General features: G+C 43.1%; 1 protein-coding gene across 1 annotated transcript in view; it reads left to right on the top strand.

Moving 5' to 3' along the window:
- Positions 1-17161, top strand: part of WSCD2 (WSC domain containing 2) — a 212850-nt gene that overhangs the window by 122098 nt on the left and 73591 nt on the right. Inside the window, exon 4 of the mRNA XM_072142674.1 lies at positions 1906-2090. Within this exon, the coding sequence (XP_071998775.1) occupies positions 1906-2090 (185 nt within the window). The remainder of the gene's footprint in view (positions 1-1905; positions 2091-17161) is intronic.

Raw genomic sequence — 17161 nt, 5'->3', positions numbered from 1 at the left:
TTTGGTCTCTGTGACAATTGGATTTTAAAAATGTTGGATTGTCATAATAACCAGGATTATCAATAAAGCTTCATTACAGGCACCTGTGATAACTGTTATAGCGGTTTATTGTAGCCTGGGACTAAAGTACAGTAAATTACCAAAATCCAGAGGCTGTTTGTAACTAGGGGTCGTCTGTAAGTCAGGTGTTCTTAAGAAGGGGACCACCTGTACTAAATATTCTATTTGGAAAAGAAATCTGCATTGGTGCATTAAAGGAGGCTGTTTTGGCAAGGGGTTAAAGAAGTGGGAACCAAAAGTCCCTTGAAGTGTACAACTCCACAATTTTCCTTCGTGCCATCCCTGTTTCCAGTTATGACATGATAATGTCAGAGTCTCATAATAATGCTGTTTTTTTTTATCTTCATGCTCATTATGACATCATAATGGCAATTATAATATCAAAGTGCCTTACTATGTTATTATAATTCCCCTAATTGTACCATTGTGACATCACATTATGACATCACTGTGCACCATTGTGTGCCTGTGATCATACCACAATGCTCCATTGTGACAGCACAGTGCTGTTACGTCAGGACATTGCCCATTAAGATATCACAATTCCTTATTTGGACACCACATTGCCAATTATAACAACACAATGCCCTACGATGTTATTAAAATGCCCCTTGAAAAATTGTGACATGCCATTATAACATTATGATGTCTTATTGAGAAATGACAATGCCATTCATAATAACACCGTACTATGTTAATACAATGCCCCCTTTACCATTGTGACATCATCACATTATGACACCCCAATGCCTCACCGTGAAATCACAGTGCTGTGATTCCCAATCCCAATTATAATAATATAATTCCCTACTATGTTATTACAATACCCCTTGAAATACTGTGACATCTCGTAATAACACCACAATGGCCCATTTCCACATCAGAATGTCCCTTTGTGACATCACAATGCTAGACATCACATGTCTAGCATTAATATTACAATGTGGTATTGTGATGTCATATTGCAGCATTATGATGTCATAAAGTGGGACATTTTGATTTTCTAATAGAGAATTGAATTGCACTAAGTGACATCATTGAAAGATCTCTGTTGAGCCCATGTGGATGGAACCTCACAATAAGGTCAATCACAGAGCACCTAATCTACAAGCTAGTCATATCTTTGTGGATCTATGGAAGTCATTGGATACAGTTGCTTTAAAATGTGAAAGGGAAATAGGGGTTTTTGAGCCCATGGTGGTGGGTGGGCACTAATCTAGTTGGTTTCAGGGAAATAGTCGTACGGCCTAGTCATACCTCTAGTACAAATCATGAAATATGTATGTTTACAATTGCTTTTCAATCAGTATAGATTATACTAAATTAGTATAATAGTATACTAAATTCCCTCAGTATTTATAATATATATGACCAATATAATATACTGTCCCACTGCCCCAGGCTACTTTCATACAGGACTGAAATATAGTACAGGCATGGGGGGTTTGGGGAATAGTCCCATGAGAATATTTTCTATAATAACAATCACATGAACTTTAAATGAATTGACTACAAGCAACAGGGACTAAGTATATAACCCACAACAGAGAAGAAATACACATGACCGCCAAGAATTACCACTTCAGACTGTATTACCTCATGAGTGTAAAGAAGAATAGCCGGAAGCATTTGATGGACCTGCACCTTACAGTATTTCAACTTTTATCATCTACTGTATATTAAATCATATTGACTATAATTCTTTTACATCATCAAATATTCTAAAAGTGAAAACAAATCGGTTGTTCACGTTGAAAAGAATGTATAATTAAGAAATTCTTACAATAAATGTTGTTTCCTTGTTTTTTCCCCTTTTTTATTCCTATTCGCATTGTTTCGTGGCAGGGGTTACATGTATGCTGGACTTGAATTTGGTGCTGAATGTTACTGTGGACATAAAATTAAAGCCTTAAATGTCAGTGAATCGGAATGTAACATGGAATGCAAAGGGGAAAAAAACAACATGTGTGGTGGAGTAAATCGCTTGTCCATCTACAGACTCGAGCTCACACAGGAGTCTGCAAGGAGGTGTGAGTATTGTTTTTATTGTATTCCTATCTCACCTTGTTTGGAACAAAAAGAAAAAAAACTGGGAACCGTGTTTTATGTTGACGATGTAAACATAAAAACTGAAAAAATGTAAAAGTTAACATAAATGTAACATAAAAAGTAGGGCACATTTACAAAGAATGTGGGAAACTGCACTAAAAGTGCTCTGCCCATGTATAATGCTCAGTGCAACAGATTCATTAAGAACATGCACCAGAAATCACAAATCTGTCACTTCCCTGCACAGAAGCAGTACATATCCAGCTATATCTAAGCCCCATTTTCCAGCCATATAGCACTGCCCTGCAGATGGGTCTCTCTACATTCTAGAGGTTCTGGTTTGGCTGCTGTAAGATTTCCTGGAGGAAAAAAATACTCATCAGCATATATTTTCCCAATGGACCATTGTCTGATAATAAGTCTCCTTTACATACTGTAAGCAGCAATATTTCCCTCAGGTGGTCACCGAGAATATCACTAAGTGCTATTGTTACTTAGCTGGTAAATTGGATGAGCAGTATATAAAATAATATTTTATATTCCAGTTAATCCATTTAGGAATAACAATATCTATAGTCTTAGATTAAGATTAGAAAAGATTAACTTTGGGTTTTTATTCATATCGATTGAACATGGCAAATAGAAAATTCTAGCAAATAACAATGGCAATGGGGAAGCGGGGATTTATCAAGGCTTGTACTCCTCAATGCTAGTGTACATGCCAATATTTAGTCGTAATTCCCGATACAGAATTACACCGCCCTCCACAGCATCTGGGTGGGGAGGGTCGGTGCCAGGCCATAGATGACGTTACTGGTGATTCTCAATGCCTGTGTTTGCGTAGGTTTACTCCAGGTCCTCCGGTTTCCTCCCACACTCCACAAACATACTGGTAGGTTGATTAGATTGTGAGCCCCATTGGGAACAGGGACTGATTTGGCAAGCTCTGTGCAGCGCTGCGTAATCTGTGTGGGCTATATAAATAACGGAATTATTAAATATAATTATTATAATAGAAAGTAAATATGAAAGATGATAAAGATTTCTAGATGCAGAACTATAAAGTAGATTATTTATACAGTAGATAGATATGAGAGATAAATACAGTAGAAGAGAGAGAGAAGATTGATTGAAAAATACATAGAGAAAAAGTGAGATACATAAATGGTCAGATTATAGGAGATAATTAGACAGATAGATATATAGACAGGAGATATATAATGAGTTCAACCAAGGAGTATTAACCGTTTACTGCCAGGCATTCTATATATTCTGTTGCATTATTGACCAGAGCAATTTTTACAATTTTGACGTTAACAAATAAAATTAACTTTTTCTCTATGTATTTTTCAATCAATCTTCTCTCTCTCTTCTACTGTATTTATCTCTCATATCTATCAATTTGTTACGCAAAACAGAAGCCATCACATAGCACTTTATGTGGAAAAATAAAAAAGTTTGAGATTTTTGAAGGTGGTTAGTGAAAAATGGAACAAAATTAAAAGCTTCTATTCTGTCAAAATCAAATTTTTTCCATAAATCACCATATAAACAAGAATAACTTTTAAATTCATACACACTACCTCCTACAGTCATGGCCATAAGTTTTGAGAATGATACAAATGTAAATTTTTACAAAGTCTACTGCATCAGGTTTTATAATGGCAATTGCATAAACTCCAGAATGTTATAAAGAGTGATCAGCTTAACAGCAATTAATTGCAAAGTCAATATTTGCCTAGAAAATGAACTTTTTCCCCCCAAACACATTTCAACTTCCTTGCAGGCCTGCCTTAAAAGAAGCAAACATCGTTTCAGTGATTGTTTCATTAACACAGGTGTGGGTGTTGATGAGGACAGGGCTGGAGATCAATCTGTCATGATTAAGTAAGATTCACACCACTGGACACTTTAAAAGGAGGCTGGTGCTTGACATCATTGTTTCTCTTCTGTTAACCATGGTTATCTCTAAAGAAACATGTGCAGTCATCATTGCAATGCACAAAACTGGCTTAACAGGGAAGAGTGTCGCAGCTAGAAAGATTGTACCTCAGTCAACAATCTATTGCATCATCAAGGAATTCAAGGAGATAGGTTCCATAGTTTCCAAAAATTCTCCAGGGGGACCAAGAAGAACCCACAAGTGCCAGTACCGTCTCTTAAAAGTGTTTCAGCTTCGGGAATGGGCTACCAGCAGTGCAGAGCTTGCTCAGGAATGGCAGCCGGCAGGTGTGGGTGCATCTGCACGCACTGTGAGGCGGAGACTCTTGGAGCAAGGCCTGGTGTCAAGGAGGGCAGCAAAGAAGCCACTTCTCTCCAGAAAAAACATCAGGGACAGACTGATATTCTGCAAAAGGTACAGGGAGTGGAATGCTGAGGAATGGGGTAAAGTCATTTTCTCTGATGAATCCCCTTTCCGATTTTTTGGAACATCTGGAAAACAGCTTGTTCAGAGAAGACAAGGTGAGTGATACCACCAGTCTTGTGGCATCCATGAATAAAGAATGGTACCAGAATGTTCTCCAAGAGTAACCTCTCCCAACCGTCCAAGAGCAGTTTGGTGATCAACAATGCCAATTTCCAGCATGATGGAGCACCTTGCCATAAAGCAAAGCTGATAACTAAATGGCTCAAGGAACAAAACATAGAGTTTTTGGGTCCATGGCCTGGAAACTCCCCAGATATGAATCCCATTGAGAACTTGTGGTCAATCATCAAGAGACGGGTGGACAAACAAAATGCAAGCATTGATTGTGCAAGAATGGACTGCTATCAGTCAGGATTTGGTCCAGAAGTTGATGGAGAGCTGCCAGGGAGAATTGCAGAGGTCCTGAAGAAGAAGGGTCAACACTGCAAATATTGACTTGCTGCATTAACTCATTCTAACTGTCAATAAAAGTTTTTGTTACTCATAATATGATTGCACTTGTATTTCTGTATGTGATAAAACATCTGACAACCACACAATAAAAACCAGAGGGCAACGTATCATGTGAAAATATAATATTTGTTTCATTCTGAAAACTTTTGGCCATGACTGTACATACAACTTCAAATCCAGAATACTTGTATAAAGAAAACATACTTTCCTAAAGCAGCAAGATGTGAGGAGATCATACAGACCCCACATGTTTATATTCACCAAAATATGCAGCAAAGGGAACATTAAATCCACACCAAACTATTTTTTCAGAAAATTGCACAGAGCATCGCACAGATCTATCATTGTATGCTCCCTTACACAATGGTAACCCAAATAACTATATATCCATAAACCAAGCTAATGCGATAGCAAAAGTCACTATTAGCTGTGCGTGTATTAGCTGCACAATACCTGAACCCTTCATGCTTCCTAAGAATTTGAGTGAGAACGTCATAACATAGGTGTAAATAATGGAGGACGGTGTGAAATAAAAACTTTATTCCAGAACATGTGTGTGTTTTTGGTGTTACATATAACTTTATGGACACGTTCTGGGTTGCGGTGTTAATATATAATAGCGACATTAGGCGAAAAGGAATCGAATGTTCAGTCAATTAAAAAAAAAAAAAAAACTATGACGAAATAAAAGGTAATAAGAGAGAAAGTGTGTTCTTAGATAGTTCTGGATAGGAGAGGGTTAAAAACATGAATATTAGTTGATATTATCCCTTATCAAAATGTAGTAACATATAAAGTGAATATTTCCATTATCTGTGAGGTGCAGCAGCTCCTGTGTCCAGCAAATTCTCCCTGTAGCCTGATGGCTAAGAATAATAATATATAATAATAATAATCTTTATTTATATAGCGCCATCAAATTCCGTAGCGCTTTACAAATCATCTGAAGGGGGTGCACACATAATTTGTTCCCACAAATCACTAAACTTTGGCTTCGTGACAAATCGAAGTTTTCCTGAAATTCTAAACAAATTAGAGTCGATTCGCCTTTCTCTAGTCTGAATACTTATGACCATGTGATATTTCAGATTTTCTTGTTTAATAAATTAGCAAAAATTAGCATCAGGAACACATTTTCCATTATGCTTAGAAAAGTAAAGGAAGTAACGTATTCCAGCCAAAGTATTTGAATTAAGTAATAACAGTAGAAAAGGAAGACAACAATCCCAGAAATTACATCCACTGGAGACAAAACCATGTAGTGGATGCATGAAGCTGACAATCCTGGTGCTAAGATTTATTGTCAAACAAAGAAGTAGAAAAGGCTACAACACTCCCATTGCTAAAAATCAAATCTTTTGATTCACTCTGACATCAAAGCAATGTTTCCATTTACATTGAATCTTTATCACACATAACCACGTGTACACAGTGCAGCTATATACACATTTCCCCTTAGTGACATCCCAATGTGCAAAGTTACATAACACTAAGAAGAATGAAAAAAAAAAATATATATATATATGAAATATTTCTTGAGGTAAACTCTATGTACACTCACAAAATTTTAGAACAGTGAATATACTTCCTCCCACACAAAGCCAACAATTCCTGTTATTATTGTACATTGTGTACCTTGATATCGCATAACTAGTTCAGGTCAAGTTGGCAGCACATTAGTCATTTGGCTGTATGAGAGTTTTCAGTCCCTAACAACGCAGTATGTTCAATGGACATCTATGAACGAGAAGAATCAGTGGAGACATTTCTGGAGTCTTACGTTCATTTCTGGAATGTTACCTTTTCTCGAGTCGGTAATGCTTCACTCCATGTGGTCTTCAAATCTATATAACTAAATTACAGGAAATTGTTCTCTCTTATTAATTCACTTCAGATGAATCAGGTACTTTTAGGGGAATAGAACAAAATGTACTTTGTCTACTGCAAAGAGAAATTGAGTACAGCTATAACAGTGGTCATTTTAGAAGTGATACTTGTATAGACATAACTGAAGGTAGCAGCATATCTACTATAAAGTTCTTCACCATAACTACAGGGTTGAGTGTAATTTATATCTATTTCTATTCAAAGTTTCAAGAAAATAAGGCAATTAAATAAAACCCTGGCTTACAAAATATGAACCATTTATACAGTACTCGAACAAGGTCAGCAAGTGACACATTTAGGTTTTTATTTTGTAGAAGAAGAGCCTTGTGAAAAATATTGCAAAAGTATAAAATAGATCAATTGTGCATCTTTATCCAACATAAATTATCCATATAGCTGTGGTAAAAAAAGTAACAATTGTGTTAACACACATTTACAATTTGCCAGTTTATTACTTTTATGTGCTGCACGGGGTGCTGGCAGGCTGTATACTGGGCGCTGGCTGGCTATATACTGGGGCTGGCTGGCTATATTCTGGGACTGGCTGACTGGCTATATATACCGGGGCTGGCTATATACTGGTTCTGGATAAATGACTATATACTGGGACTGTCTGGCTGGCTATTTAATGGGACTGGCTGGCTATCTAATGGGACTGGCAGACTATATACTGCAGGCTGTATGGTTATATAATGGGGGCTGGCTTGCTATATACTGGAGATTGATGGCTATATACTTTGGCCTTACTGCCTGACTATATACTGTGGCTCACTATATACTGGGGGCTGGCAGGCTTTTTACTGGGACTGGCTATAAAATAAGGGCTGGCAGGCTATATGATGGGGGCTGGCTGACTTTATACTGGGGGCTGGATGGCTATATACTGAGGGCTGGTAGGCTTTATACTGGGGGCTGGCTCACTATATACTGGGACTGGCTGGCTGGCTATATACTTTAAATGGATAGCTGGCTATATACTGGGGCTGGCTAGTTGGCTATATACTGGAACTGGCAATATACTGGGTCTGGCTATATAATGAGGGCTAGCAGGCTATATACTGGGGCAGGGGCTGGCTATATACTAGGGGGATGGATGGCTATATACTGGAGGACTTACTGCCTGACTATACACTGTGCCTGGCTATATACTGGGGGCTGAAAGGCTAAATTCTGGGGGTGCCAGGCTTTATACTGGGGTCTGGATGACTATATACTGGAGGCTGGTAGGCTTTATACCGGGAACTGGCTTGCTATATACTGGGAACTGGCTTGCTATATACTGGGACTGGCTGGCTATATACTGGGGCTGGTTAGCTGGATATATACTAGAACTAACTATGTAATGGGAATTGGCAGATTATATACTGGGGGCTGGTTGTCTATTTACTGGGGCAGGGGCTGGCTATATACTATGGATCTGTCTGGCAATATACTGGAGGCAGGAAACTGGTTGGCTATATACTGAAGTCAGGGAGCTGGCTAGCTATAAACTAGGCGGTAGGAGGCTGACCAGCTATATATTGGGGGCATGGGTGGGCTGGCTAGCTATATACTGTAGATAGACTGTGACCAATGCTTTTTTGTGGTAAAATTAGGGGCTCATTTTTGGGTCGGCTTTAGAGATGAGCGAACATACTCGTCCGAGCTTGATGCTCGATCGAGCATTAGCGTACTTGTAACTGCTCGTTGCTCGGACGAGTATTTCGCCCGCTCGAGAAAATGGCAGCTCCCGCCGTTTTGCTTTTTGGCGGCCAGAAACAGAGCCAATCACAAGCCAGGAGACTCTGCACTCCACCCAGCATGACGTGGTACCCTTACACGTAGATAGCAGTGGTTGGCTGGCCAGATCAGGTGACCCTGGGATAGACTAGCCGCTGCCCGCGCTGCTCGGATCATTCTCTGTCTGGATGCCGCTAGGGAGAGAGCTGCTGCTGCTCAGGGAAAGCGTTAGGGTGTTCTATTAGCTTACTGTTAGGCAGGAGTGATTCTAAAAGAACCCAACAGCCCTTCTTAGGGCTACAATAACGTTATAATTTTTTTTTTTTTTTATTTGCAGCTAGTACCATATTGTGAGGAATTAGCAGGGGGACTTGCTACCGTTGTGTTTAGCTCTTAGTGACACACATATCCACCTCAAACACCAAAGTGGGAAAATTTATTAGGGGTTTGAGTAGAATTAGGCACAGTCTGCCAGTTTCTTTTTATTTTACGTTTATTTTTTTCATAACTCAGCGTCATCTCATCTGGCATAGTAGTGTGCTGTAATACTTGGCTAGAAAATAGCCATAGGAGAATACAAACGTCTTAATTACGCCTACAGTAGCGTTATATATATTTGATTTCTGGTTGATCTGCTGGTGGCTGTACTTGCTGCAGTGCATCTACTATCAAATTGGGAGCAATTTGGAGTCAGACTTGCGACCACTGTGTTTTAGTGACGCACATATCCATCGCAAAGACCGAAGTGGGAAAATTTATTAGGGCCCGGGGTTGTATTTCAATTAGGCACAGTCTGCCAGTTTCTTTTTATTTTACGTTTATTTTTTTCATAACTCAGCGTCATCTCATCTGGCATAGTAGTGTGCTGTAATACTTGGCTAGAAAATAGCCATAGTAGAATACAAACGTCTTAATTACGCCTACAGTAGCGTTATATATATTTGATTTCTGGTTGATCTGCTGGTGGCTGTACTTGCTGCAGTGCATCTACTATCAAATTGGGAGCAATTTGGAGTCAGACTTGCGACCACTGTGTTTTAGTGACGCACATATCCATCGCAAAGACCGAAGTGGGAAAATTTATTAGGGCCCGGGGTTGTATTTCAACTAGGCACAGTCTGCCATTTCCTTTTTTATTTTACGTTTATTTTTTTCATAACTCAGCGTCATCTCATCTGGCATAGTAGTGTGCTGTAATACTTGGCTAGAAAGTAGCCATAGCAATAGGATAGCATCGTTTGGTTTTAAAAACTAAAAAACACAAAAAAAAACAAAAAAAAAAAAAAAAAGGTAAAAAAAAAATACAAGTTATAACTCTCATTTTCAAAATGTTTAACCCGAGGGCTAGGGGTAGAGGACGAGGGCGGGGACGTGGGCGTCCAACTACTGCAGGGGTCAGAGGCCGTGGTCCTGGGCGGGGTGAGACACCACCTGCTTATGAGGGAGCAGGGGAACGCCGCAGAGCTACACTCCCTAGGTTCATGTCTGAAGTTACTGGGAATCGTGGTAGAGCACTGTTGAGGCCAGAACAGTGCGAACAGGTGATGTCGTGGATTGCCGACAATGCTTCGAGCAATTTGTCCACCAGTCAGTCTTCCACGCAGTCCACCCATGTCACCGAAATCGGCACTCCTCCAGCTCCTGCACCTCAGCCTCCTCCCCCCCAGTCTGCCCCATCCCAGCAAAATTTGCCATTTGAACCGGCATACTCTAAGGAACTGTTTTCTGGACCCTTCCCACAGTCACAAACCACTTGTCCGGTTGCTGATGAGCAATTTTCCGATGCCCAGGTTTTCCACCAGTCGCAGTATGTGGGTGATGATGACCTTGTTGACGTAGTGGAAGAAGTGTGTAAAGAGGTGTCCGACGATGAGGAGACACGGTTGTCAGACAGTGGGAAAGTTGTTGTCAGGGCAGGAAGTCCGAGGGGGGAGCAGACTGAGGGATCGGAGGATGATGAGGTGACAGACCCATGCTGGGTTGAGAGGCCGGGTGAACACAGTGCTTCTGAGACGGAGGAGAGTCCTCGACCAGAACAGGTTGGAAGAGGCAGTGGTGGGGCCAGACGGAGAGGCAGGGCCAGAGCTGGTGCATCAGCGCCAAATGTGTCAACTAGTGAAGCTCCCGTGGCGAGGGCTCCTGCGGCGAGGGCTAGATTTTCAGAAGTCTGGAGGTTCTTTAAGGAAACACCGGATGACCGACGGACTGTGGTGTGCCACATTTGCCAAACCAGGCTCAGCAGGGGTTCCACCACTACTAGCTTAACTACCACCAGTATGCGCAGGCATATGAATGCTAAACACCCCACTCAGTGGCAACAAGCGCGTTCACCTCTGGCCGTGCACACCACTGCTCCTTCCCCTGTGTCAGCTGATAGTCAGCCCCCTGCCCAGGACCCTGCCACAAAAACCCCATCGTCACCTCCACGATCCTCCACAGCATCCACCAGCGTTCAGCTCTCCATACCCCAGACGCTGGAGCGGAAACGCAAATATAGTGCAACCCACCCGCACGCCCAAGCCCTTAATGTGCACATCTCCAGATTGCTAAGCCTGGAGATGCTGCCCTATAGGCTAGTAGAGACCGAGGCCTTTCGCAGCCTCATGGCGGCGGCCGCCCCTCGGTATTCGGTCCCCAGCCGCCACTACTTTTCCCGATGTGCCGTCCCAGCCCTGCACCAGCACGTGTCAGACAACATAATCCGTGCCCTGACCAACGCCGTTTCTGACAAGGTCCACCTGACCACGGACACGTGGACGAGTGCTGCCGGGCAGGGCCACTATATATCTCTGACGGCACATTGGGTTAACTTGGTGGAGGCTGGGACCGAGTGTGACCCTGCGGCTGGTCATATACTGCCGACGCCGAGGATTGCGGGGCCTACCTCGGTCCAGGTGTTTGAGGCCTACTATGCCTCCTCCTCCTCCCACCCCTCCTCCACCTCCTCCTCCGAACGACCATCCGTGGGCATGGCGCCATCAGTCGGTAGCTCTAGGCACAGCAGCAGTGCCGTCGCTAAGCGACAGCAGGCGGTGCTCAAACTGCTGAGCCTAGGCGATAAAAGGCACACCGCCCAAGAACTATTACAGGGCATCACGGCGCAGACTGATCTGTGGCTGGCACCGCTGAACCTGAAGCCAGGCATGGTTGTGTGTGACAACGGCCGTAACCTGGTGGCGGCTCTGCAACTCGGCAGACTGACACATGTGCCATGCCTGGCCCATGTGTTAAATCTGATAGTTCAGCGTTTCCTCAAGACATACCCCAATCTGTCTGATTTGCTCACGAAGGTGCGCCGCATCTGTGCGCATTTCAGGAAGTCCAGCACAGATGCTGCCACTCTCAGGGCAGCGCAGCGCCGCCTCCAACTGCCCGCTCACCGACTGTTGTGCGACGTGCCCACGAGGTGGAATTCAACACTGAGCATGTTATCCAGAGTTTACCAGCAGCGCCGAGCGATTGTAGACTGCCAGATGTCAACTTCCACCAGAACTGGTAGTCAGGTCAGTCAGCTTCCTCAAGTCTACAATGAGGAGTGGACGTGGATGTCTGATATCTGTCAGGTGCTGAGTAACTTTGAGGAGTCAACACAGATGGTCAGTGGCGATGCCGCCATCATCAGCCTCACCATCCCGCTGCTTGGCCTGTTGAAAAACTCTCTGGTCAGCATGAAGTCGGAAGCTTTGCGCTCCTCACAAGAGACAGGGGAAGAAGATTCCCTTGTTGATAGCCAAAGCACCCTTAGGTCTGTTTCTCAGCGCATATCGGAGGAGGTGGAGGTGGAGGAGGATGAGGAGGAAGAGGAGGAGAATGTTGGCGAGACACAAGAGGGGACCATTGTTGAGTCCTACACTGTTGAGCGTGTATGGGCAGAAGAAGAGGAGTTGGAGGAGTTGGAGGAGGAGGAAATGGACAGTCAGGCCAGTGAGGGGAGTGAATTCTTACGCGTTGGTACTCTGGCGCATATGGCAGATTTCATGCTAGGCTGCCTATCCCGTGACCCTCGCGTTCAAAGAATTTATTCCAGCACCGATTACTGGGTGTTCACTCTCCTGGACCCACGGTACAAGCAAAATCTTTCCACTCTCATCCCTGGAGAGGAAAGGAGTGTGAGAATGCATGAATACCAGCAGGCCCTGGTGCACAAGCTGAAACAGTATTTCCCTTCTGACAGCGCTAGCGGCAGAGTGCGTAGTTCTGCGGGACAAGTAGCGAGGGAGAGTAGGCGAGCAGGCAGCTTGTCCAGCACTGGCAAGGGTACGCTTTACAAGGCTTTTGCCAGCTTTATGTCACCCCAGCAAGACACTGTCACCTGTCCCCAGTCTCGGCAGAGTAGGGCTGATCTTTACAGAAAGATGGTGAGGGAGTACGTAGCTGACCATACCATCGTCCTAAATGATCACACAGCTCCCTACAACTACTGGGTTTCAAAGCTGGACATGTGGCACGAACTGGCGCTCTACGCCTTGGAGGTTCTTGCCTGCCCTGCCGCTAGCGTCTTGTCAGAGCGGGTTTTCAGTGCAGCTGGTGGCATCATCACCGATAAGCGTACACGCCTGTCGACTGACAGCGCTGACAGGCTGACGCTTATCAAGATGAATAAAGCATGGATTTCTCCTAATTTCAAATCTCCAGCAGGTGAAGGAAGCTCAACCTGAATAATTTATCCACTCCTCCTCCTCATTTTCCTCCTTCTCCTCCTCTTTCTACAGTAAAGCAGAGGAAACTGGCTGTTTTTTGACAGGGCCCACTGGCTCTAGGTATAGTACTTTATGCATTTAATTTTTCTGGAGGGCCACCGACACGGTCCTCTGTTTTAAACAATTTTTGGGAGTGCCACATACAGGCACTCAATCTATTCAATTTTTCTGGAGGGCCACCTTTCCGGTCCTCTGTTTTAAACAATTTTTTGGGACTGCCACATACAGGCACTCAATCTATTCCATTTTTCTGGAGGGCCACCTACCTGCTCCTCTGGTTTAAAAACTTTTTTGGACTGCCACATACAGGCACTCAATCTATTCCATTTTTCTGGAGGGCCACCTACCTGCTCCTCTGGTTTAAAAACTTTTTTGGACTGCCACATACAGGCACTCAATCTATTCCATTTTTCTGGAGGGCCACCTACCTGCTCCTCTGGTTTGAAAACTTTTTTGGACTGCCACATACAGGCACTCAATCTATTCCATTTTTCTGGAGGGCCACCTACCTGCTCCTCTGGTTTGAAACATTTTTTGGACTGCCACATACAGGCACTATCCAAATTGAATTGTCTCCATAGCAGCCTCCACACGTTGTCTCCATTGCTACCTCCAAAAGTCGTCCATATAGCTGCCTCCATACATCGTCCCTTTATCAAACGAGGTTTGTCAGGCCGAAATTTGGGTTGTTTTCATGGATTCCACATCAAAGTTGTTAACTTTGTCGCCACCCTGCTGTGTTATCCACAAAATACACTGGCAAACTTTTACCATTTACGGATATTATTTCAGCGCTTCTTGCGCATCTGTTTACATTCCCCTCACCCGCCATATCCTAAACTTATAAGAACGCTACTACACTTGATCTTATACAAAAGGTTCTTAGAAGTGCTGTTTGGGGAGTAGCCTAGAGACAGGGGCTTGGATTGGCGAAAGCTCGCCTAGCAGCGGAGCGCCAGCTCCATGCGCATCATGCGCTTCTTGCGCATCTGTTTACATTCCCCTCACCCGCCATATCCCAAACTTATAAGAACGCTACTACACTTAACTTGGTGCAGGCTGGGACCGAGTCTGACCCTGGGGCTGGTCATATACTGCCGACGCAGAGGATTGCGGGGCCTACCTCGGTCCAGGTCTCAAAGGCCTACTATACCTCCAAATCCTCCCACCCCTCCTCCACCTCCTACTCCTCCGAATTACCATCCGTGGGCATGGCGCCATCAGTCGGTAGCTCTAGGCACAGCAGCAGTGCCGTTGCTTAGCGACAGCAGGCGGTGCTCAAACTGCTGAGCCTAGGTGATAAAAGGCACACCGCCCAAGAGCTATTGCAGGGCATTCCACATCAAACTTGTTAACTTTGTCGCCACCCTGCTGTGTAAGCCACAAAATATACTGGAAAACTTTTTTCATTTACGGATATTATTTCAGCGCTTCTTGCGCAGATGTTTACATTCCCCTCACCCGCCATATCCCAAACTTATAAGAACGCTACTACACTTGATCTTATCCGAAAGGTTCTTAGAAGTGCTGTTTGGGGAGTAGCCTAGAGACAGGGGCTTGGATTGGCGAAAGCTCGCCTGGCAGCGGAGCGCCAGCTCCATGCCAAGAACCAACTAACATAGTTTTAACTGCAGCACCTTTAATCTACTACTAGTTCACTGCCTCCATACATCGTCCCCTTATCAAACGAGCTGTGTCAGGCAGAATTTTGGATTGTTTTCATGGCTTCCATGTTAACTTTGTCGCCACCCTGCTGTGTAATCCACAAAATATACTGGCAAACTTTTATCATGTACCAATATTATTTGAGCGCTTCTTGCTCACCTCCTTTGGTTCCTCTCTGCTACCCATTGGTTTGAAGCCTGAGTGCATTTAGGGTATGTCGCCATGCCACTCTCTAGCCTTCCGCTGCTGCCGCTGCCTCTGCATGCCGTCCCCTATAGTGTCAGGGTCAATTATTGGATGTTTTAGATGCTATCTAGCTTCATTCTGTCACTCTGTCATGGCCATGCTGTTGGCCATAATTTTGGCATAATGGTGCATTTAAGCAGCCTCAGAGGCATCCATGCATGCTGCCCCTGCTGTTTCCTGTCCATTTCCGTGGTGTTTCCATCCTTTTCTGAGGTTCCCAGGTGTTTGGCCAAGCTTCCCTGTGCAGAGCCTTGGTCCCCTTGAAAAATGCTCGAGTCTCCCATTGACTTCAATGGGGCTCGTTACTCGAAACGAGCACTCGAGCATCGGGAAAAGTTCGTCTCGAATAACGAGTACCCGAGCATTTTAGTGCTCGCTCATCTCTAGTCGGCTTTTAATCAAGTATATACGTATGTATACTCCACCAGTCCATCAGTGGTGGTCTTCTTGATACAACCTCTTTACTGTCAAGTTGCTGGACATTTACCACATAATTTGTTAAAATAACAGCAAGAAAAGTGCTGCCAGTAAATAAGTAAATTGTCCATATCAGGGAAAAACTGTTATGTGCAAAGCCATAAAAGATCCAGGTAAGAGGGATACAGGCAGTCTCCGGGTTACATGCAAGAAAGGGTCTGTAGGTTTGTTCTTAAGTTGAATTTGTATGTAAGTCGGAACTGCATATTTTATCATTGTAGTCCCAGCCAGAAATTTTTTGGTCTCTGTGACAATTGCATTTTAAAAATGTTGGGTTGTCATAAGAATCAGGATTAACAATAAATCTTCATTACAGACACCTTTGATAACTGTTATAGCTGTTTATTGTAGCCTAGGACTAAAGTACAATAAATTACCAATATCCAGTGGTCCGTTTATAACTAGGGGTCGTATGTAAGTCGAGTGTTCTTAAGTAGGGGACCACCTGTATTTATAAAGACCTGGGAGATTTACAGCATGCCCTGTAATCTAGAGTTACTTGTCTCCTGTGAGAAAGATTTTGACTCCTGCTCTGAGACTCTGTGGGGGCATTTATCAAGGCTTGTACTGGTGTATAAGCCTTGATAAAGTTGACTCTCTTCCGATTATGCCACCTCCAAATGGACATGGAGGGATGTTTTAATGGGTTGTAATCGGCATGATTATCAACCCCCTGAGAGTATTCAGAGTTAAAACTTCAAGATGTTATAATTTCCTTACAAGACTCATCAAAAATACCTCTTAAATTAAGTGCATGTCCCTAAATATGGCTTTATGAAATGGTACATAGAATCGTGTTTCCTATGAATAAGATAGCATATAAAATTGTGTTAAATTGACACCAAATCGTGTTTTATTACTGGTTAAGCTGCCTAACTTTTGACACACATACCTGGACATGTAAGGGCAGGTATGGGAGAATATATATGTGAACACAGCCATATTGAACCTAGCATTCCCTGCTACTTGTCTGCATTAAAGGAGCAGATGAAAAAAGGTGTTTCTATATTCTGTCCCAGAAATGCAGTTATGGAAAAATGTAATTTATTATCACAATTTCTAGTTCTTCTTGGTCATGGGATTACTGTGAGATTGGTGTAAGTCTTCTACCAGACCTGTCAGTTATATGACTTATGAGTCGGCTTTGTGTAGATGATGTTTTATTCAAGTACATGAGGACGTCCAGAGAAAAATGTAATAACCACTTCTACCCTCAGCCAGATATCATCATATCTCACTACAGCTTTATACTTGCTAGATACGGCAACTTTCTGATGATAACTCAACTACCTTGACTTTTGCAGATAAAATTGCTCCACAGATTAACAGATCCATAAGATGCTAGCTAATCATCTTCACAGAACAATTGTTCATCAAAACTTGCTGTCATCACAAGTTTGATTTTTCTCCTTGGGTGCAGCAGAGTAGCAACTTTCTGTATGAAAGATTATTCTTTCCCATTTGGGCTTTCTCAGCA

The sequence above is a fragment of the Engystomops pustulosus genome, chromosome 1, assembly GCF_040894005.1.
Source record: "Engystomops pustulosus chromosome 1, aEngPut4.maternal, whole genome shotgun sequence".
Classification (NCBI taxonomy): Eukaryota; Metazoa; Chordata; class Amphibia; order Anura; family Leptodactylidae; genus Engystomops; species Engystomops pustulosus.
The sequence above is the reverse complement of the archived record's forward strand: the minus strand, read 5'-3'. Positions and strand labels throughout refer to the sequence as shown.